Source organism: Lontra canadensis, unplaced genomic scaffold, assembly GCF_010015895.1.
Source record: "Lontra canadensis isolate GAN:19392208 unplaced genomic scaffold, GSC_riverotter_1.0 scaffold46, whole genome shotgun sequence".
Classification (NCBI taxonomy): domain Eukaryota; kingdom Metazoa; phylum Chordata; class Mammalia; order Carnivora; family Mustelidae; genus Lontra; species Lontra canadensis.
Genome location: NW_022631040.1, coordinates 8,077,212 through 8,100,915, shown reverse-complemented (window position 1 = coordinate 8,100,915; position 23,704 = coordinate 8,077,212). Strand labels below are relative to the sequence as shown.

Here is a 23,704-nt window from a genome sequence, read left to right as displayed (position 1 = left end):
ATGCATTTTCCACATCATAATCTTAAAAGAATACAGTGGAGGAGTCATGTCCAACAACATTCTGAAACTTAATGCAAACACAGTGTACATCAAATTGTATGGGAATAAATAAAATACATCAGAAAAACAGAAGACAGTCTAAAATTAGACCCAAGTATACATATAAATACAAAGCAAAATAAAGAAGGTCATTCAAATTCAATATAGAATTTATGTGATAAATAACTAGAACATAATTAGTTACTACCCACTTGCAAGAAAAGAAAAGAGATTCCTAAATCTCACACCATAAACCACAAGTAAATTCTGCATGGATTAAACGTCTAAAAAGAAATGCAAGCTCCAAGAGGGAAGCAATTTACAACTACTTTCTGGGGCGCCTGGGACACAGTTAAGCAAGTGACCAACTCTTGGTTTTGGCTCAGGTCATGATTTCAGGGTCCTGAGGTCAAGGCCCATGTGGAGCCCCATGTGTGTTCTGGTCTAGTAGGGCTCTGTGCTCAGCATGGAGTCTCCTGGAGATGACTCCTCCCTTTGCCCCTCCCTCTCATGATCTCTCTCTCAAATAAATCTAGGGGAAAAAAAAGGAAACAACTCTTCATTAATAAATATATATAAAAAATAAAGCCTGAGAATGTAGAAAATTAGTGAATCTAGGTGAGAACATACTGGGGTTCCATGTACTATTTCATTTTTTAGGGTTTTAAGTTTATTAATACAAAATGCTGTGGAAAAACAACTTGTGGAAAAGATTATGCTATTTAAATAATTTGAGCATTTCTTTTGAAATCTTTTTATTGCCACTGTGTTAAATGATTTAACTGTACATGAGGAAATGTAATATATCCTCAATTGTTTTCCTTTGTCACTATGCATATTAGTCTGTCATCAGTGACATCCAGTGAAAGCAAAGGTAGGTCATAGTCAAAAGCAAATGCAAAGAATGGAAGATGTAACAACATCCTTCTTTTTGTGTTTGTCATTCGGTAAGTAAAACTGTGTAATTTAACTGCATGCCTCTGTGCCTCTGTCTGGCAAGTAGCAATCTTTAGCACTGCTGAGCAATAACATAAGTTACACCTGGATTTATTATAACTGTTTCATAATTCCTCTGGAACTCCTTATCAATAAAAATATGTATATAATATTTGAACAAATTAAAAAGTAAAGTCTAAAACAGTTTTCTCAATTTAGATCCATAAGTTCAGTTCAAAACACTTCCTAAGGGAAAAAAAAAATCCTTGTTTCAAATCCGTCTTGCTTCATATAAAAGTCATCCCCCAAAGAAATCACCCGAAGTCATTTCCATAGGATTTGCTAACTGGAATAAAAACATAGAATGCTCTCAAAACGAAAGTTGGCACTGAATCCCTACTGCAATGAAAACATAAAGCAGAGATTACCATTACAAAAGGCTTTTTTACACACATGGCAAACCTACCATAAACTTAGATTAAAAAAATAAATCTGGATTCCTTTTTTTTTTTTTTTAAGATTTTATTTATTTATCTATTTGACAGACAAAGATCACAAGTAGGCAGAGAGGCAGGCAGAGAGAGAGAGGGGGAAACAAGCTCCATGCCAAGCAGGGAGCCCGATGCAGGGCTCAATCCCAGGACCCTGGGATCATGACCTGAGCCGAAGGCAGAGGCTTAACCCACTGAGCCACCAAGGTGCCCCTAAATCTGGATTCTTAAAATGTATCTATAAACTTTAGAAGACCTATTAAATATTTTTACCCTATTATGGCTCTTTTTTCTTATCTAAACTCAACAATGACAAAATGTTTATATATTATTTTATTTTTCAGCACTTAAGTGGGATCATAGTCTAAGCTAGAGTATCACAACCATTTATGTGCTTCTACACCATTCTGTCATCGTAACGTTGTCTGCAGTGATTCTGAACTAAGAATGCTACACCTTCCCCAATTTAAAAACAAAAATCACTGGTCTATACTCTTCCTCATTCTCTTTTAGTTTCTGAGAATGTAAGAATTAATAAAACCAAACTGTGTCTGTGTGAGCCTCACACATTATAGATATTAAACTGTATCACTTATCCCCACAACTGTCTTGCTTCACTAACCTCATTCCCAACTATTTGGTAGTCATGACCAATGCAGAGTCTCACTACCCCCAAGTATAGAGTACAAAAGACTGAAATCATTATTCACAGAAAATCACAGGCCTCACATTAATAATTCTGCCTAGTCATTTAGTACAACAGTTATGTGATTCAGAGGTTGTATATAATAAGCAAAAAAAAGTAACTTCTGGGCCGCCTGGGTGGCTCAGTGGGTTAAAGCCTCTGCCTTCGGCTCTGGTCATGATCTCAGGGTCCTGGGATCGAGCCTTGCATAGGGCTCTCTGCTCAGCGGGGAGCCTGCTTCCTCCTCTCTCTCTGCCTGCTTCTCTGCCTACTTGTGATCTCCGTCTATCAAATAAATAAATAAAATCTTAAAAAAAAAAAGGTAAATTCAAGATAGCTTAGTTATATCGGTTGATAGCAAGTGGGAAATAGACAAAGGCTATCTGTAAATCTTACCAATTAGCTATAAAAATTAAAACAAACTAAATCCAATGAAGAGATACAGAAGTAGGCAAGATATGCAGGAAAAAAAATGACAAGCAACTCTTAAGTCTATAAATATAAAATCACAGTTATTAAAAACCACCCTCTCTCCACAAGCAAACAATTACTAATTATACAGTACCTGTAACATACAGCAAAATGGGCATATGCAGCTACGATCCAGTTGTGATGGCCAGCAACTATTAGCACCTTTCGTGGATCCACAGGAAATCCTGTTGGTTTTCGAAAAAGAAATACTTTATGTTCTAAAGCAGGGGATGCTAAACTATGGCCCATGGGCTGATTCTAGGCTTCTGCCTGTTTGGATAAAGTTTTGCTGAAAGAGACATGCACATTTGTTCACATGTTGTCCTTGGCTGTTTCCACACTGCAATGGCCGAGTTGAACATTTCAGTCAGAGCCGAAATGTTTACTGTCTGTTTCTTTACATAAAAAGTTTGCCAATCCCTAGAGGTTGAGAGCAAACAGATCCCCACACACTTCTGAAATAAAAATTACGTTCAACGAGACTTTTCAAGATATAAACGTTAAAAAGAAAGATGAGGCAAAGATTACATTTTTAAAAAATAATTACTCAGTGTCACTCAGAACTAAAAACATACGCATTTTTGTCTATTTCTGCGGCCTTTGCTTACCTAGCCGCACAGTCTCTTCTCCTGTTCCAGAGAGAGCAGGCTGGGCTCCGTTCCCCCGAGCTTCACCTTCTGCAGAATTCAAGCCATTCCTAGAACCAGCAGAGGACCTAGTTGTGTTGTTTATTTTACGACTGGGGATACCTATAAAAAGTAAGATAAATTTATTTCTAAGTTCTACCTACTAAAAATTTAAAATTTAACATGGTAACAAAGAAATATACAAATGTGAATTTCATCATCGCCAAAACATATCTTCCAATATAGCAATTTATTACAAATAATTACCATAAAAAACAACAAAATGAAAATGAATTAAGTTCTTTCAACGATTTCTGATATTTGATGTCATATGTGATAAATAAAATGAAGATTTATCATATTGCATTCCATTTCTACCTAGCTCTAGGTTACCGAACTCAATCATTAATTCATTCAGTCTAACGCCAGTGTTCGCATTTACCGTACGGTAGCTTTGTGTGAGGTACAACTTAATCATGGCAACTTCTTTACAGCTTATTGTCAGATGTCTTTTATTTGACAGTGCAATCTTTTTCGGAAGGAAATCTTGCTCAGAAGCCCACCTTAACACAGGTAGTAAAGGCAGACTCTATTAACTGACCAAGGTTGGGGCGGGGATGGCACACGATTCACTGCCTCTTTCCTATACACTGACCTATTTCTGCAGAGCTCCTGGGGTTCTACCAAAAGGACAACTGACTGACAACCAGTGCTCTGATATCGGGGTTGGCAAACAATGGGCCACGACTGTTTACGTCAATAAAGCTGTACTGGTCGCACCCATTTATTTCCATAAAGTGTATGGCAGAACTGAGCTTGTAGTTAGTTCACAAGCCTGTCTTGCCTTTTACAGAAAAGAAAAAGTCTGGCACATCCCTGTTCTAACATACAGTATGACTTCTGTTAAATGTGAAGTTCACAACATTTCCAGTATATTTTTATGTGAGAAACTCAATAATCAAAACAGAGATTTTCTAATATACATGTTTGTACTTGCTTACAGATAAAAACCATTTTTCAAAAGACTAAATCAATGAGAAGTACCTGGCGGAGGCAAGTAACCATGGAAAAGGACACTGCCGCAAGACGAGCGCTCCAACTCCTCACATAAGAGAAGCCTTCTTACTGAAAACATTTCAAAGCACACTTGTCAAGAGTACATGCAAACAGAAAAACAGCACTCCATTTTTATTTTCTCTAGTTCAAGAGGATAAGGAAAGAAAAGGGAAATGTTTAAGTTAAATCAATTGACATCTATTTACTATGAAAAACCACAAAAAGTAAGCACACTGAACTAGTCCATCAAAAAACAGGACCTAGTATAAAATATATTTCATTAGGCAAGCTTGCTACATGAAAGGTCAAATCATAAATATAAAATATCAGGACAACACATACCTAATGGAGTGATTCCATAAAATTCTGCTTCATGCCTGAGAACATTAATACTCACTCCCCTACAAAGAAAAACCAGATAAATGATATATATCCCCAGTAGCAGCAACTTGGATTATCATCTGAAGCAGAAGAAGTACTAGGTTCTTAATGTGAAAAAAGGATAAGGCTTTAAAACTTACTTTATTCCTAGTATCTTCAGTCATTTTAAAATGTCTAAATAAAAAAACTGCAAGCCAAGAAAAACATTTCCTTACATAAAAACCATTCCTATGCAGATGAATTGGGTGACTCAGAGATTAGGGCTTCAAAGGTCTAGTATAAGTTAATTATCAGTAAGTACCTAATAAGGCAAACGAGTAGAAATCATTCTTGTATGGCATTAATCGCTTTTCTATTTTCATAGTAATTATTTCTACACATATTTTAAGTGCCCCAATTACACTGTAAAGCTCCCTACAAACATGACCTCCTTCTATTTTTGTACACCTCACATAATGCTTTTATATATAATAATTATGTAATAAATATTTATTGAACAAAGAAATTCAGGTAAGTGGTTCTCCTCTCATTAGAAGAAAAATAAAAGCAAATTATAAAGTAAGAGGAGGGGGAAAAAAGACTAGCCTTAGAAAGAGTTAGGCTAGGGGCGTCTGGGTGGCTCAGTGGGTAAGGCCTCTGCCTTCGGCTCAGGTCATGATCCCAGGGTCCTGGGATCAAGCCCCGCATCGGGCTCTCTGCTGAGCAGGGAGCTGGCTTCCCTTCCTCTCTCTCTGCCTGCTTGTGATCTCTGTCTGTCAAATAAATAAATAAAATCTTTAAAAAAAAGGAAAGAAAGAGGCTAACCAGAAGATGTTATAGTACAGTCAAATAATACGAAAACAAAAAGTAAAAACAACAGAAGATTAAGAATTTACGATACTTAAAAAAAAAAAAAAAGAGTTTACAATACTAATGATTCATTTTAGGTTTCAGTTATAATTTGTCCTTACTTAAAAAATATTAACTGGAAAGAAATGAGTCAGCATCACTACAGATTCCATGGAAATTAAAAGGACCATAAAAGAATACTATGAACAATTCTATTCCCACATAACTGATAAGCTAGATGAAATTGACCTGGACCAATTCCTTTAAAGACACAATCTGCCAAAACTCACGCAAGAAAAGAGACAATTTGAGTAGACCTATATCTACTAAAAGAACTGAATCAATAATAATAATCTTCCAAAACAGAAAGTAACATACCCAGAAGGACTCACTTGTGAATTTTACCAAACATTTAAGGAAGGAATCATACCAATTCTCTAAAATCTCTTTTAGAAGAAACAAACAAGGAAATACTTCTTAACTCATTTTATGAGGCCAGCATTAAGCTAATACCAAAACCAAAGACGTTATAAGAAAACTACAGACTAGTATCTCTCATGAACACTGATGTAAATATTCTCAACAATGCCATATGGCAAGAAAGTGAAATAAAGACACACAGAGTGGAACAGAAGACATACAATGGTTATTCACAGATGGCATGATTATCTATGTAGAAAAATCCAAAAACATAGACAAAAATCTCCTGGAACTAATAAATGATTATAGTAAGGTTGCAGAATACAAGGTTAGTATAAAGAAGTCAATTGCTATGTACCAATAATGAACAATGGAATTGAAAATTAAGAACACAATACTACTTATGTTAGCAGCAAAAAAAAAAAAAAAAAAATTAAATACTTAGTTATAAATCTAACAAAAACTATGTAATATCTTTATGAAGCAAACTACATAACTCTAGTGAACAAAATCAAAGAACTAAACAAACGGAAAGGTATTCCATGTTCATGGGTTAAAGATTCAGTATTTTGAAGATGTCAGTTCCTCTGAACTTCATCTAAAATTCAATTAAATCCTAATCAAAATTCTATCAAGTTATTTTATGGATAATGACAAACTGATTCTAAAGTTTATATGGAGAGTCAAGTCCCCCCAATAGGAGAATAAAATTGGAGGACTGCCAGTACCCAACTATAAGATTCACCGTAAAGCTAATAGTAATCAAAGCAGTGTGGTATTGGTGAAAGAAAAGGTAATCTGAAAAGTCAACATACTGTATTTTTCCCAATATATTACTTTCTAGAAAAGGAGCTAATAAAAAGATCAATGATTGCACAGAGTGGGGATCAATAGGCAGAGCACAAGATTTTTAGGGTAGTGAAAATACTTTGCATGATATTAAAATGATGGACACGGGTCATTATACACTTGTCTAAACCCACAGAATGCACAACACCCCGAGTTAACTATAATATAAACTATGAGTTTTCTGTGGTTATGATGTTGATAGTGAGAGAAACTACGTATGTGTGGGACTAGAGCAGGAAATACGTGGGAGATCTCTTTTCTTACTCTCAATTTTGTTGTAAACCTGAAACTGCTCTGAAAAAGTCTTTCAAGAAAAAAAAAAAAATCCCTGTATTTAATAAACATATGCAACTTCAGTGTTAAATTGCTTTTATTTGTCACTGGTTGTGACTGGTTTAACACAGAAACAGTTAAACCTTTCTTACTCTAGTTCAATACCCTCTACGTTAACAGTAGCGTAGACTGGCTAATTACAAGGTGGCTCAGGACACAGCAGTTCTTGAGAACGCCAGTCTCCTGAGGAGGACAAAAAAACAAACATGTAATTGTAAGTGTGATAAAGGCATCACAACAATTTTATGGAGGGTAGGGAATTAGAGAACACAGTATTTTTAAAATTCCTTCCTATCTTCTTTCAAAAGGTAACACTCCGACAATTTTAATGTGCTAGGCCTCTTCAAATGAAACAGGGGGGCAATTTGCAACTAGAACCTCAGTAAATGCAGATACTTAATTCTAACTAGTTCTGCCTTTCCTGAGTTATCTAATGGTGGATTAATCAATAAGGACACTGACTAGAAGTAAATTTAGGCTTCTTTAATCAAATGCTAGGGGTCAAAATAATTTTACTCAAGAAGTAAGCAGTTAGTAATTTATATGCCACTTCCATCTAGACCAAGAAAACAAACAAAAAGCTCCAATGAACTTTTTTATTCATTCAATAAGTATCTATTGAAAAGCTACTATATGCACTATTTTAACACTGGAAAAATCCCAGGAAACAAACTAGACCAAAATATTGTTCACCTTTAAGGAACCCATATTCCAGTGAACATAAGTCAAAAATCATAAGTATTATAAAGAAGCAGGTAAAATAAACCACCAGAATTTTTTTTTTAATTTCTTTAAAAGATTTTATTTTTAAGTCATCTCTACACCCAAAGTGGGGCTCGAACTCACAACCCTGAGACCAAAAGTCACAAGCTCTACCAACTGAGCCAGCCAGTCACCCCTAAACAACTAGAATTTTAAAAACTGTATCTAAGAAAGTATAAAGAGATGCTCAGTGAAAGTTCACTGGGAATATACAGAATAAAAGAATAATAAGATCCAAATTAGATTGTAAATTCTTGGTAGGAATCCAGACTATGGCAAAGTTACAAAGTTAAAGAAATAGTTTAAGTGGTCATTCATTTATCTACAAAAACCCATGTTAGATCCTGGGAATATATAGGATAATGCTTGCCCTGTTGGAATTTAAAGTGGAATAGAAGAGAGACAGGAATACATGTAAGGAATGCTGCGGTGGTAGCAGGACAGGAAACCAGGAAGACCTGTATTAGGTGGACACAGCAGGGATCACTGAAGAGGTCTGGATTAAGCCAAGACCAGAAAAGGGTGAAACTATTAAAGCAAGAGAAATTCAGCAGAGGCAAGAGCACAGAGAGCCTTAAGAAACAATAAAGTCCAAAGTCCCTAGCCATTAATCCAAGAACATATTAAATGAGAGGGTTTTTGTTTTTTAAGATTTTTCATTTATTTGAGAGAGAGAGACAGAGCGAGAGAGGGAGCATAAGCAGGGGGAGTGGGAGAGGGAGAAGCAGGCTTCCCTGAGCAGGGGGCTCGATCCCAGGAGCCTGGAATCATGATGTGAGCCGAAGGCAGACACTTAATGACTGAGCAACCCCAGCACCCCTTAAATGAGAGTTTTAAGCAGGTAGCAACCAGATGAGATCTGTAATTGTAGAAGGTAATGTTGGCTACAGTATGGAAAACCAATCAAAGGAACTGAAGACTGAAGGCAGGAAACTGGTAAGGAAGCTGCTGGGAGCAGTCTAGAGGAAGAGAGAGGATAGGATGGTCTCTGTTGAGTATAATTTGGAGAAAACTTTCAAGCAAAAATAATTGGGGGGGGGGGACCTTCCTCTCCACAAAATATACCAGAAGTACATACCTATCAATAAGAATTTACTTTAAAAGGATTCATTTCTTACCGTAAGTCTAGTTCTTTTGTCCGAAGAAAATTTAAAATGGGTGCAAATGCTGCTGGATCTCGATCAATAAATATCTATAAAAGAAGAATTATTTTTTTAAGAATTGTTTTATTTTCAAATTAAAAATAAACTAACATAAATATGTGTAATACAAACTCGGGGAATGAACACTAAATTATTTAAATACTGTATTTACTTGATTCCACTTTTAAATTTGAGTATTTCTAAAGTTGGAATGCAATTTTAACTCTGTGCATGTAATGTAGTACTGTCTCCCCACCCAAAAACCTATTATTATATTGATAATATTTTAATTTGTAGGAAAAATGGCATGTATTTATTGGTATCTTTGGTAAAAGTGACACCCGAGGGAGAATTTTTATCTGAAATTTACTAGAATTCAGTAAATATTTCAAGAACATCATGCACAAGTAACACCTTCTTATATTAATTATTGGTGACATAATTTGTGATTCATATGTGAATCATTCAAACAATAATGTACTTTTGTAAGACAGGGGTAATCAAGGAAAAGTAAATACTGCACATTGCTGTCAAATAGAGAGGGGCACCTGGGTAGCTCAGTCAGTTATTCATTTGCCTTTGGCCCAAATCATAATCTCAGGGTTCTGGGACTGAGCCCAGTGTGGGACTCCCTGCTCAGTGGGGAGTCGGCTTCTCCCTCTGTCCCTGCCCCACCCCCACTCCTGCTCCAGTGCACTCTCTTCTTTCTCTCTCTCAAATAAAATCTTAAAATAAAAACTGGAAAAGAATACTATTCTCCTAACACCTTTACATCCTATTATCCCAATTTCTTCAAAAGCTAGGGATGGGGGATGATGACAAAAAACATTTCTTAAAACACAGTATGCATACCAAGAAAATAAAATGCTTTAGAAAATATGAGATATATAATTGATAACTTTCTACAGGAATGTATACCAATGCTATTTTGGATCATAAAACTGAACACCTCTTAATATATTATATATTATTATATATAATATTATAATATTATATATTATATATATAATACATTATATGTATTATATAATATATACAATATAGAATGAGGCTGTTCTAACTTCATAAATTCTTGCTTTTGTTTTCATTAGAACCAATGAGAAGCTGGAGAAACACCGCAGATCAGATCGTAGAGAGTCTTACTACGTTATCTTTTCTATAATCTCATATGGACAAACCTGCTTTTGCTGTCTCATTTCATATGCAAATCCCATCACAGCAAATAAATACCTCTGGCCAGTTTGTTGCCTCCGTTCGGAAACCTTTTTTTTTTTAATGAGTACTAGCCATTTATTTTATATACAATGCTGCACACATTGTACCTGCTTTTTAAATGTATAAACCAGTATTTTTATACTAAAACCTAATAGTTCTTTCCTTCCCTCATTTCTCCATTGCTGTACAAGTTCTTCAGGTTATTGTCCAACAAACAGAAATCGCAGGACTTCACTAATTAACAATCTTAGCATTTTAACTCAGTATCAAAATATTTTAGTATTTATATTCACCTATTTATTGTTAAAGTTTTAATTACTGATTAAAAAAAGTACTTCCATGGGCGCCTGGGTGGCTCAGAGGGTTAAGCCTCCGCCTTCGGCTCAGGTCTTGATCTCAGGATCCTAGGATCGAGCCCCCATCGTGCTCTCTGCTCAGTGGGAACCTGCTTCCCCACTTCTCTCTGCCTGCCTCTCCTGCCTCTCTGCCTACTGGTGATCTCTCTCTGTGTGTCAAATAAATAAATAAAATCTTTTAAAAAAATAAAATAAAAAAATAAAAGTACTTCTTCTCCGGACAATGTGAGCTCATATCCTCACGTCCCTCTAATCACAAATACTTAAGTTGTTATATTCACTACTCCATTTAGAGTTCCTGTCTATTAACTATAGAAAAACTATATACAACAAGAAATTAAACTTTTTTTTTTAAGATTTTATTTATTTATTTGACAGAGATCACAAGTAGGCAGAGAGGCAGGCAGAGAGAGAGAGAGGAGAAAGCAGGCTCCCTGCTGAGCAGAGAGCCCAATGTGGGGCTCGATCCCAGGACCCTGGGATCATGACCTGAGCCGAAGGCAGAGGCTTTAACCCACTGAGCCACCCAGGCGCCCCAAGAAATTAAAACTTTTTAAGTACATATATGTCACTTTCATTTAGCGGTTATTACAAGATTCGCTTTTCTGTCTGCTTTCTTAGAGTCACTATAGAATAAGGGTCAAGCATTGCAAGCATTAGTTGATTCAATTTAGAAATATGTATCAACATATTACACTCACAGCACCAGTTTCATCTCGAAGTGTTGAAATTCTTCCACTCAGCAAACTAGAAGACATGAATAAGCCAGAGTTAGTTCTTAAAATCTGACTATGAATAAAATGTACTAATTATTTATCAAATATCAAAGACCAATACAAATGAATCATCCTATCTCCAAAGTAAAATAAAAAATTTTTAATTCTATTTTAAGAGTTTAGATTTTTTATCCAAGAAATAAAAATATTAACCAGGAAAACGGAGTTTTTTTTTATTATTTTAATGATCAAGTTTTATAAAAATGGTATTAAAGAATTACATGAAATACCTGGAAAAAAAAGAATCTGGAATCCACATAAGAGTTTGTCTTGAGGTACTAAATCTGCAATTAAAAATTATCTGTTATTGTGAATAAGGACATGATTTGAAATTTCAATATTCGCTAACCTGCTTTAATATGCTGGCTAATAATTTATAAGTTATTACACAGCTATGGCTATATCAATATTGTACATTCATTATTTTAAAATTTCTCCACTTTCAACTCAGAGTTAAGATTATTCAAAGAGCTCTCAACAAAATCAAATAATTAGCTCACTGACATATACTGCTTCTTATAACCCTACTTTCCAGCATGCCCATCTGAAGAATCAACAAGTCCATCACAACAAATCCGAACTTCTCAACTTAACATTCAAAATTATCTTTGGGTCCTGTTTCATCTTTCCAACACGAATGTCGTCCCATCTAATAAGACAATACTTCAATACCCCAGACGATTCGTGCTTCTTACCATTTCAGTATCTTCACCTCCATCCATTTTTTTTTAAGATTTTATTTATTTATTTGACAGACAGAGATCACAAGTAGGCAGAGAGGCAGGCAGAGAGAGAGGGGGAAGCAGACTCCCCGCGGAGCAGAGAGCCCGATGCGGGGCTCGATCCCAGGACTCTGGGATCATGACCTGAGCTGAAGGCAGAGGTTTTAACCCACTGAGCCACCCAGGCGCCCCTCCATCCATTTTCTTGACACCACTCAGATGATACCTTCTCCTTAAAGGCTTTTCCAAATATTCTATCCGATATTATCTTTTTGAGCTTTTGTTGCATTCATTCATTCAAAAACTGCTCAGTAAGTAGCTCACTGTTCTGAGGTGAACTGCCATTTGATCAAGTCTAAGTTGTCTCAGTAGCACCAGTTCTGGGGGGACTTTATCCCAGTCTATTGCAGCCAACTACCTGTTGCGGTTGCCATTGCGTGTCCTCACACAGAAGAGAGCCTAAGAGACAGCTTTGTTCCTCCACATTCATTATCTAACGCTATTATCACTGCTTTAAAGCAGTCCCTGTGCCCATCAACCAGATTAAGAGAGGATCCAAGCAGTTTATTCAAGAAACCATGGCAAATTTTCCTAAGTGTATCTTATCTTAAGAAAAACTGAGGAACAGATTACAACAGTCAAAGGAAACTGACTAGGCCAAATAAATAAAAGCCAAGTCCAGTAAATGGCAAACTGAAGGATACAAGGATCCACTGCCCAAATTAAAAAAAAGAAAATGATAATAATATTAAATCACTGTATTCTGGAGGGTATCACATTAATTCTAAATAAGGTCATTATAATTTATGATCTTTCACATTTACTTATTATTCAGCAAACTACCTGCCAGGTAACTCAAATTCTGTGTTACTTAGAAAATTACACAGGTCTGCTTAAAGTTGTATTAGCAATTTCAATTAAAATCAGCAGTTTGGGGTAGGTTTAACAATTCGAAAATTCTGGGCAAAGGGACTGGATCCTCACCCCACCAATTTCTTTCTTTTTTCAAACAAGAGGAAGACAAATGGGAAAAACACACACAAAAAAACAAAAACCAAAAACCAAAAAACCCAGAGACGTTTAAAACTAAGATCCAAATATGACTTCATAAAAATGACATTTAAAATTACATATGACAAGCATAATTTTCTGCAATATATTTGAAAGCCTTTTCTAATTTTTATTATCTCATACCCACAATGTGCCAAGAAAATGCCATAAAAGATGTGGTATACATATACAATGGACTATTACTCAGCCATCAGAAAAATGAAATCTTACCATTTGCAATGACACAGATGGAACTAGAGGGTATTATATGCTAAGCTAAGTAAGTCACTTCTCTCGTGAGGCCTCAAATCATACCCATTCATAACAGAATTAATCACAAATTGAGTCATATTAGGTTTCTTTCACTTCTTTAGGGTTTCTTTTGGTAAATTATGTTAATTCTAAATGAAACCTCATCTTCTCTATTTCCTGAATCACCCATTACATGTAAAATAAATCATAAAAATCATTGCTCATTTTTGTAAATCCGTTGAGTATTTCCAGTTTCACATCCTGGGGTGGGGGGGCGTGGGCACATGGAAGACACAACAGTAACAACAACACACATCTTAACCTGTAACATATGCTTCTCTGCTCACAGTACACTCTCCTTTTGAGTTTTACTCTATCCCCTCAGAGCCTACTTTCATTCTATGCCACAGGTGGTTCTCCCAGTGGCAATTCCTCAACTTTAATGACAATGAAATCGGGATTTTTTTTTCCTTTACAATGATTTAAGTGATTGTGTTAATATGTTCTGTACAACATATACAGATGCCTTCTGAATCCCTTCTAGCCCTAAAACACTCCCAAGAGTCCATGATACAAAGTAATTCAAGAAAATATTCTCAGAATGCCTGGAGCTGGATGTCCTATTTTTCTATAGGTCATGTTATTACTTATTTCATAAACTGTGTCATGTTAGCAAATTTAAAGTTCGTGGTATTTTTACTTAATTTTCATTCCTATCTAACAACTTTCATCTTTTCTAAATTGTTCAATCTAATAATACATTTACCTTATTTAGTATTCTTTGCTAATAGAAGGAAAACCTTAGATCCTATTATGATCTTGTTCTCTACAGTTAAAAAAAAATAAAATGTTCCAGCTCCAAGATGGCTGCCTTTTATGATTTAAAAAATGTAAACTGAACTCTACATTCATTAACAAGAATTCACTCATTCAACCACCCACTTTCAACATACAGTAAATAAGAACACATTTAATTTTTATCATACTAGCGTTATGTCCTTTAGAATGCCTGAAAAAAGATGTCCACAATCTCTAGCAATTAGGAACCAGGGCAGGGATTTTAAATGACTCTAGTGCTACTCCTCAGTATTAACATACACTCTAGGCCAACTTTTGTGGAATAGTTGGCCCGTTTTTTGCATCTGGAAGTTACCAAACATGCAAAATTTTCATGTGATTTTAGGGAAAAAATCCATTTCTTACATTAGGAGACATAAATGTTCTCCAAAAGACCGGTATCTATATAACACAATAATGTAGTATTTTATCTTACACTGTTTAACAGTTTTGTTTCCGGATGTGAGGGAAAAGAACAGGGAAAGAATGAAGAATTACTGTCCTTGTGCTGAATTTTCTAGCACACTTAGAAAATGATTAAATGTTTAGGATTAAAACATGATACATTTTATTCCTACGGCCCACACTGCTGCTGTTTTGCATTTTAAGAAATATTAGTTAAGTTTTACATGTTGAAACCCTTTCACATTCTCGAGCATTTCATCGTTCATCTCCTACCAAGCTTTAAACTCAACCACCCCTTCTTTCCAACAGAGCTGGCAAAGTCCCATTTCTGAGAAGAGTGACTCATAAGCCATAGCAAATCCACCAAAAATGATCCCTCCCCACCCCAACAAGCTTAATAAAAGGCACAGACACGGAGTGGAAAGCAGAGAGAGGATAAAGAGGTTTCAGTCTGTCTACTCTGTGCCACACTGTGCCAATATCCAAGGCTTTCCAGAACTGTTAAAACTGCAGTTCCTGGACCCACTGCCCTGCAAGTTGAACAGATCGTCCAAAGCCATGCACCCAGAAACTGAAAATAAACAACAACGTACTGCCAATCTACTGCACCCCATGCACCGAAATCCTGAGATTACAAACCCTCCTTAATTAGGAGGGGAAAAGAGCACTGCCGTCCTCACCCGAGCCAACCGGCCCCCTGTTGCCCGGAGAGAAGGCAGGTTCATCTGCAAGAGCCAAACCACGAGGCCAGGCTTCTACAAAATAAATTCCTCAAATACACTGCAAGGTGAGGTTAGGAAGGCCTTTTAATGTTCCTCTTAGGCCGACAGCTCAGAAAGGAGGAGGGACTAGGATGGCATTCTAGGAAGGCGGACTCGGGCACATGGGCCCGGCTCGCGCTCATTCCAGAGGTCCTGCAGCCGCTCCTCCCGGAGCCCAGACTTCAGCTCGAGTCCCGCCGACATTCCTCCCGCCGGGAGGGCCCCCCGCGTGCCCCACCTGGCTCGGCTCCCCCCTTCGCCCCTGTCCCCGCGACAGCCGGCCCCCGTCGTCCCCCTGCAGGCCGCCCGCGGCATCCCGGCCCGGAGCCCCTTCTCCGCCGACTCACCTGGTCCCCCCCACGTTCAGCTGCACGATCTCGCCGCTGCCGGCAGCCGCCGCGGCAAAGCCGCCGCAGTGCCCTCCCGCCATCTCCGGCGGCTCCGGGCGCGCACGCCGCCCGCCCTCCCCGGCCGGGGCCGTCGAGCCCGCAGCGGGAGCCCGAGGCGGCGGCGGCGGAGGCGGCGGCGGCGGCGGCGGCTGTGGCTGGGCCAGCGGGGCGGTGGCGGCGGCCGGAGGGCGGGAGGTGCGCGGAGCCTCCCCCACCTTCCCCGCGGCCGGACCGAGCTCCCTCGCCGCCGCCTCTTCCCCTCCGCTCCCGCAGCGCGGGAGGGCGGCCCGGCCTCCGCCTCTCGCGGCCTCCAGGCCGCAGGGCCGGCCCGGACCTCTCCTAGCGCTCAGCCGCCGCCGCCGCCGCCACCGCCACCGCCACCGCCACGGCGGCCGCCGCAGCCCGCCCGGGAGAAGGGGTCGCCGCTGGGGACAAAATACCGCAGCGCTCGCCCTTCGCCCGCCGCTGCCGCTAAGGAGGTGGAGGAGGAGGAAGGAAGGGCCGGGGAGGAGCTTCCCAGCCCCGCGGAGCCGGCGCGAAGGGAGGTGAGGGAATGCGCTCCTGGCCCGCCGCCCGCTCGGGCGGGTTCCGAGTCTTTCCTCCTCCCCGCGCGCTCCCGCCTGTTCCCTTTCACATGTAAGGTTTTCTGACACCCGGAGTCGGATCCCCCGATTTGGGGGCAAGTCTGGGCAGCCTGCCCTTAAGCAACTTTATTTATTGTCTCCTTTCTCCACACGGATTTGGGAGGTGAAGGAAGTTTCCCGAGAGCTAGTGGTGGACGCCTGAACGTCGAAGGTGTCCGTGCTGTGAACATTCGGGGATTTTATAACTTGTTTCCAGCGTTTACCGCAGCAAGTTCGTCACTGTATTACCCTCTTCAGGCTCCACGCTGGCCCCCCAAGCAGTTTTGTTTTTTTGTTTTGTTAAGCAGGGAAGGAAACGAAAGGACACCAACAAACAACCCTTAGACAGCAGGGCAGTGTGTTTCTGGAATATGGTAAGCGTTCAGTGGTAGTCACACCCAAATGCACACTTAAAAAAAAGTGTTTGCTTTAAATAGCATATATATTGGAAGCCCAAAACTTAGTGGCTACTGAAGTGTATTTTTTAAAATCTTAACACAAAGGGGGTACCCGGCTGGCTCAGTCCGAAGAACTATAGCAGATCTTGATCTGGGAGCTTTGAGTTCAAGCCCCACCTTGGGAATAGAGATTACTTAAAAATAGAATCTTTTTAAAAATAAAATTTTTAAAAAAATATTTATTTATTTGACAGACAGAGGTCACAACTAGGCAGAGAGGCAGGCAGAGGAGGAAGCAGGGCCCCCCCTGAGCAGAGAGCCCCATGCGGCTTGATTCCAGGACTCTGGGATCATGACCTGAGCAGAAGGCAGAGGCTTAACCCGCTGAGCCACCCCAGGCGCCCCACAAAATAAAATCTTAACACTATAACACTTCATATTAGCTAACAAAAGCGAACAAAGACAGTGCAGTATGTTTCAGAGTTTATTAATCTGTGGTACTAAATTCTGTTAAAAGGAAATAGTCCCAATATGGAGTCACTTTTGCTAAGCCCCATCAAGACTAAATGCCTAACCTGTGGGGGCCTTGTTGGGTTAGTGGGAAGAATATGGTTGTTGGTTCTTGCCATCCCGTTCCTGCGACCTGCGTTGGAGCCCCAACTTAGGTGTGGAGATTACTTAAAAATAAAATCTTAGGGGCGCCTGGGTGGCTCAGTGGGTTAAGCCTCTGCCTTCTGCTCAGGTCATGATCCCAGGGGCCTGGGATGGAGTCCCGCATCCGGCTCTCTGCTCAGCGGGGAGCCTGCTTCTCCTCATCTCTCTCTGTCTGTCTCTCTGCCTACTTGTGATCTCTCTCTCTCTGTCAAATAAATAAATAAAATCTTTAAAAAAATAATAATAATAATAATAAAATAAAATCTTAAAAAAAAAAAAAACAAAACCTTAATGCTTAACCTAATTGCAGTTTCAGCCTCTCCTAGGAGTGGAAATTTAAACCAATTAGTCTGGAATTTCCAGATCAGCATTAGTGAGGTAACCTGCCAGATAAGGCCTCTGTCCTCCCCTGAGGGAAGGTAACCTTGCCTGAAATAATTTAGTCTTTTAACCTCCCACTCCTACCTTCCTTTTTCCTTGAAAGACTTTTCATTTTGTACCACTCTAAGGAGCTGCCCAATCCTGAATTACTGAATAAAGCCAATTAGATCTGCAATTTTACTCAGTTGGATTTTGTTTAACAGTTCTTCGCATGAATTGTGGGGTTTTTAAATAGTTTTACCAGTAAGAATTCAAACGGAAGACCTACTTGATGTTATGATTTTATTTTCATTGTCATAATTTTTTAAGAACACTACTGAAAAATATACCAGTGATATGACTTTATCCAAATTTGATTTAAAAGAGGATAGCACAGCTTATAATATTACCTCAGTTAATGATGATGTTAATAATAATAGCTTTTTGTCTTGTTAAAAAACAAAATTCAACTGAGTAGATTTGAAGATCTAGTTGGCTTTATTAAACAATTCATGAATCGGGCAGCGTCCCATCTAGCCAGTAGAGGGGAGACTCTGAGGATTTTTACAAAATGGAGGGTTTTTATAGGAAGGAAAGTGGGCAAGCAAATTAATAGCAAAAGAAAAGATTGTTTCAGGCAAGATCATCGTCCTTTACAAGGAGGGATAGGGGGTCTTATTGAAATTAGCTCATCTTGGGGCACTTGGGTGGCTCAGTTGGTTAAAGCCTCTGCCTTCAGCTCAGGTCATGATCCCAGGGTCCTGGAATGGAGCCCCACATAGGGCTCTCTGCTCAGCGGGGAGCCTGCTTCCTTCTCTCTCTCTGCCTTCTTGTGATCTCTGTCTGTCAAATAGATAAATAAAATCTTAAAAAAAAAAAATTACCTCATCTTTTTAAGGGATGGAGAAGGCCCATGTAACAAATTATTTTATTGGTACCGGTTAGAAAATTCCTGATGGCTGGTTAAAACTTACATTTCTGGGGGAGGTTGACCCTGCAGTCAGGTCAGGTGCCACCTGGCACTTAGCTATGGCCTAAGTGGTATCATTTTGGGCCTATGGTCTTGTTTTTAACAGGATTTATTAAGGATTTATCACATGCTAGATGGTTTAGATATTTCTTGTCATTTTTTTTCTTCACATCTATTATTACCACTATTTTACAAATTAAAAAAAAAAAAAACCTGAGCCTTAAAATGATCGGGAAACTTGCTTAAAATTACATAGCCGGCAAGTGGCATAGCAGGAATTTGTAGGTGGGCAGTTTAATTTCAGGACCTCTCTGCAGTGTATACCTTAAACCTTCACTTTATACTGAGAAGATGAGTAACTGTTCCAATTAAAAGAGTAGGAAATTAAGACTTGCTCGTTTTTTAAACAGCGTTAGCTGTCCTTGCTCTAACCCGTAATGTCTGCTCCTACCAGAATCTGAAACTCTGCATTCAAAGTTGCAAGATAGAAATTAGGTGCCCAAAAAAGGCTGCTTAATTCTTCCTAGGCCCATACCTTGAAAGAATGTAAAAAAGTTCACTTACTAACAGATTTTTGCCTTTAAGGAATTCAAGAGGCAATGTGGAATTAAACTAAGGCTCGTGCTAGTATGATTTATAATAAGAAATAGATATTTGGCCTTCATCCTCTGTTCTGGGACAGAACTCCTAAAACCATTATAAATTCCTAAATGATGAGAACAATAAGCATTTCTTAAGTTATGATAATGAGTGACTTCTGGAAAGCACTTAGATAACCTAAGGTTAGGGGCTGGTTCCTCAAAGACCCAACCCTGTGATTAGTGGGTTCGAACTTTTAGTCCCACCACCCCCAACTCCCACCTCCAGGAAGAATCAATTACCAATGGTCAATGATTTAATCAATGAAACCTTTGTAAAACCCGTTAGAGACAGGGCTGAGACAGCTTCCAGGTTGGTGAACATGTGAAGATTCAGGAGTATTGGCACTCTCTGAGAGAGCATGGAATCTCTGTAGCCTTTTCCCATATCTTGCTCTTTAAATCTCTTCCACCTGAATATTCCTGAGGTATATCCTTTTGTAATACATCCATGATCTAGGGAGTAAATGGGTTTCCTGAGTTGTGTGAGCTGCTCTAACAAATGGATCAAAGCCAAGGAGAGGTTCGCAGGAACCTGTGATTTGTGACCACCAGTCAGAAGCACAGAGAGCAACCTTACTTTGCAACTGGTGTCTCAAGTCCAAAGAGTAAGTTGGGGGACCCTCTGACCTATAGCCGGTCAGTTAGAAGCACAGTTAAGAACCTGTGCTTGTGATTAGCATCTGAAGTAGAGGACACTCTTGTAGGACTGAACTCTTATTAATCTATGGAGTCCGAGTAGATAGTGTCAGAATTGAATTGAATTGTAGAGCTGCGCCCCCCTCCCCTACTGGTGTCCAGAGAATTGCTTGATGGTGGCAGGTAAACCCCTCCTTTCCCCACAGTGGGATTGTGTGCAGAATCCCTTCGTAGGTATTCAAGTATTCAGTGTATTCAAGTGAGATATTGAGTAGGCAGTTGTAGGAGGATAGTTGGAAGACTATCCAGGCAGGCAGGGGCAAGGGACCCGTCCTGAGAGAAAACTACCCTTAAAAGGAAAAACATCCCATCCTGTTATTCTACACCACATGGAAGGAGCCTGCCACCCTTTCCCACATGAACAACTATCTGATTGGTAGATGAGCACATGGCCAAAACCTGATTGGATGACAGGCAGGTGGAAAGTTAATCAGATTAAAGCAGCCTGCCAACAAGCCCATAAAACATCTAGATTTAAATACCAATGTGGCAACCTTCTCAGGTCCCCTCCCTCTTCCAAGAGCTTTGTACTATCTCCCAATAAACTTTGCTTTGGTGCCAACCACTCTATGTCTGGTCTACCTCTTCATTCTTCAAAGCTGCATGACCAAGAACCATGGGCACTGAAGGAAAAGAAATCCCAAAACATATTTGTATATAAAAGCTGGAAGTTTGGAAGAGAGATTCAAACTGAAAATACTTGTAATCTTTGCCAAAATAAAACTTAGGGATTAGCAATAGTGATATGGCTGGTAGAGACATGGAACTGACTAAGATCATAAGGGGGAGAGTGTAGCATGAGACAAGAATAGGGATCAGGAGAGAGAGCCCTTGACTATCTAATTTGGGAGATTGGGAGAGGAAGAAGATCCAGCCAAGAAAAACAGGAATTCTGGCAAGATGGAGGAAAACCAAGGGATTAGGGGATCCAGTGAGATAATGGGTCAAATAAAATAACTGAGAATGGACCACTGGATTTAGTAACATGAAGGAAATTGGTGACCACCTAAGTAAGGATAGTTCTAGTGCAGCAGTGGGAGAAAGAGCGTGATTAGTGGGGTTTTGCTGTAAAGAAAAGTAAAGAAATGGACAGTAGCAAGCAGGGGAAGTAAGGTCAAAAGAAGGCTTTGTAAAGATGGTAAAAGAAATAATTATATACTGATGGAAACCATTTAGTAGAGAGCAAAAACTGGTAATTCAAGAGAGGTGGAAGATAGTTATTACAGTTATGTCTTTATGTAGATGAAAAAAGACCATATCTAGCCAACACGTAAAGATAAACTGAGCCACAAAGATAGATAATTTGCCCAGTGTTTGCTGTTGTCATTGTTATTACCATTGTCTTTTGACCCACTCCGGGTGTAGACACACCCATTATTTGGGTATGTCTCAAATGGTATACTCTGTGTATCAAAGGTTATAACCATAGGCATGAGATTACTAACCTCCCACAGAATTGTCAATATCTAAAGGCAAACCATAAAAAAAGGAAAAGTACTCAGAGGTTCACTGGATCCCATCCCTCAAACCTGACCAAAAAAAACACATTTCTAATCTGATAGCAAACTCATCAAAGAAGTTATAGTTTAAGGGGAAGATGTAAGGACAATAATCTGGAAAGACTGGTGTCTGGTCCTATTGCCGTCTCCCCTCCAGGCCCATGGTATGACGATTATGGGAAAGAAAATAACCTACAGTTGAGAAGGAAGCAAGAGAGCCAGTGTCCGTAGGGGAGAGCCTGCTTTTAGCCTGTGCCAGGAATATTTAGAAAAGAGAGTGAGGGTAAAGGGAATTTTCCTTTTGAGGGACCATAAATTCCAAAGCTCACATTGGAAAGGTTGTGTGCTGGGGGAGAAGACGAGAGAATGAAAAACCTAAGTCCTGAATTTTTGTGCGCAACAGTATAAAATGGGAAAATTGGCATGAACAGATTGGTCCTGAGGTTCCCTTAGGCAGATTGTGGTGGTGATTCAGAGAAGGTTTTGTCTAATTTGGGGGGCGGGGGGATGACGGCAAAGGCCTTTGCCTGAAGCAAAGAAAGTTCAATGAACACTCCCAGAAAACTATTAAGGCCTGAGATGATCTCATACACCACCTATCAGCATTCAGTCTCCTGCTATCTTCTTCCCATGTTCATTCCTACCTCTCTACTCCATTCCAGGTACACTGGCCACCTTGTTATTATTCCAAAATGTCATATATGCTCCAGCTTCAGGGTTTTACACCTTGCTTTTCCCTCTGCTTATGAAGTTTTTCCTGAGATAAAAAAAGGGCTCACTTCTTCAGAACTCTGCTCAAATATCACCTTAACAGAAAGATGTTTGTTCTTCTAAGACAACAAGAGAAACAGAATCATAACAAATATACTTAATTAATGCAAAAGAAGGTATAAGAATAGTAAAGCAAGATAGAAATAGAAAACAATTAGAAAGATGGTAGATTTAAACCAAGCCATATCAATAATCACATTAAATGTAAATGGTCTAAACACACCAATTAAGGTAAGGTTCATCAGACTGGATAAAAAAGCAAAACCAGGCGCTTGGGTGGCTCAGTGAGTTAAACCTGTGCGTTTGGCTCAGGTCACGGTCCCAGGGTCCTGGGATCGAGCCCCGCATCGGGCTCTCTGCTCGGCAGGGAGCCTACTTACCCCTCTCTCTCTGCCTGCCTCTCTGACTACTTGTGATCTCTCCCTCTCTCTCTGTCAAATAAATAAATAAAATCTTAAAAAAAAAAAAAAGCAAAACCTAACTATAGACCGCCTAAAAGAGAAGCTTTTAAAGTATAAGTTCGCAAATAAGTTAAAAGTAAAAGAATGAGAGAAAGATGAAAGATGAGTTATATGCGATGGACTGAGTGTTTGTGTCCCCTACCAAAATCATATGTTAAAATGCTAAAACCCCAGGCATCTGGGTACCTAAGTGGGTTGGGCCTCTGCCTTTGGCTCGGGTTGTGATCTTGGGGTCCTGGGATCAGCCATGCATCAGGCTATCTGCTTGGTGGGGAGCCTGCATCCCCCTCCCCCTCTGCCTGCCTCTCTACTTGTGATCTCTCTCTCTGTCAAATAAATAAATAAAATCTTAAAAAAAAAAAAAGAGTAATATATGCACAATGAGGTTCAATTTTCCCCAAGAATGCAAGGTGTCTTTTTGTGTCAGATCTCCCATTCATCTATTTTATAAGGATCCCAGTCATTGGATTTATGGCCCACTCTAAATCCAGGATGATTTCATTTCAGGATTCTCTAACTTAATTACATCTGTATAAATCCTATTTCAAATAAATTCACATTCACAGTTTCAGAGATTAGGACTTGGGCATATATTTTGGGGACCACCATTCCACTCACTATTTACATGTTCTTATAAAAACTGTTACACAAATATTTATATCAACTTTATTTGTAACAGCCAAAGGTAGAAACAATCCAACTATTGATCATCAGGTGAAAGGCTAAACAAATTCCATTCCTTATAGTAAAAGGCTTCTCAACCATAAAAAGGAGTGAACAACAACACAAAAAACCTAGATGAGTGTAAAAATAATTAAATGAATGTTAATATAACTGTAAATACTGTGT

The 23,704-nt window shown here is 39.1% G+C and overlaps 1 protein-coding gene across 2 annotated transcripts in view; it reads right to left on the bottom strand.

Moving 5' to 3' along the window:
* The window catches only part of KCTD3 (potassium channel tetramerization domain containing 3), a 49,766-nt gene extending 33,867 nt beyond the window's left edge, over positions 1 to 15,899 (bottom strand). The window contains exons 1-8 of one of the 2 annotated variants that reach the window (XM_032872912.1): positions 15,741 to 15,899; positions 11,597 to 11,650; positions 11,292 to 11,337; positions 8,996 to 9,069; positions 4,647 to 4,705; positions 4,293 to 4,373; positions 3,231 to 3,371; positions 2,717 to 2,807 (exon numbers count right to left, since the gene is read on the bottom strand). In XM_032872912.1, coding sequence (XP_032728803.1) covers positions 2,717 to 2,807; positions 3,231 to 3,371; positions 4,293 to 4,373; positions 4,647 to 4,705; positions 8,996 to 9,069; positions 11,292 to 11,337; positions 11,597 to 11,650; positions 15,741 to 15,823 — 629 coding nt within the window. In that variant the 5' untranslated portion in view covers positions 15,824 to 15,899. The remainder of the gene's footprint in view (positions 1 to 2,716; positions 2,808 to 3,230; positions 3,372 to 4,292; positions 4,374 to 4,646; positions 4,706 to 8,995; positions 9,070 to 11,291; positions 11,338 to 11,596; positions 11,651 to 15,740) is intronic. The other variant, XM_032872911.1, reaches the window with a different exon arrangement.
* Between the last annotated feature and the right edge of the window lie 7,805 nt (positions 15,900 to 23,704).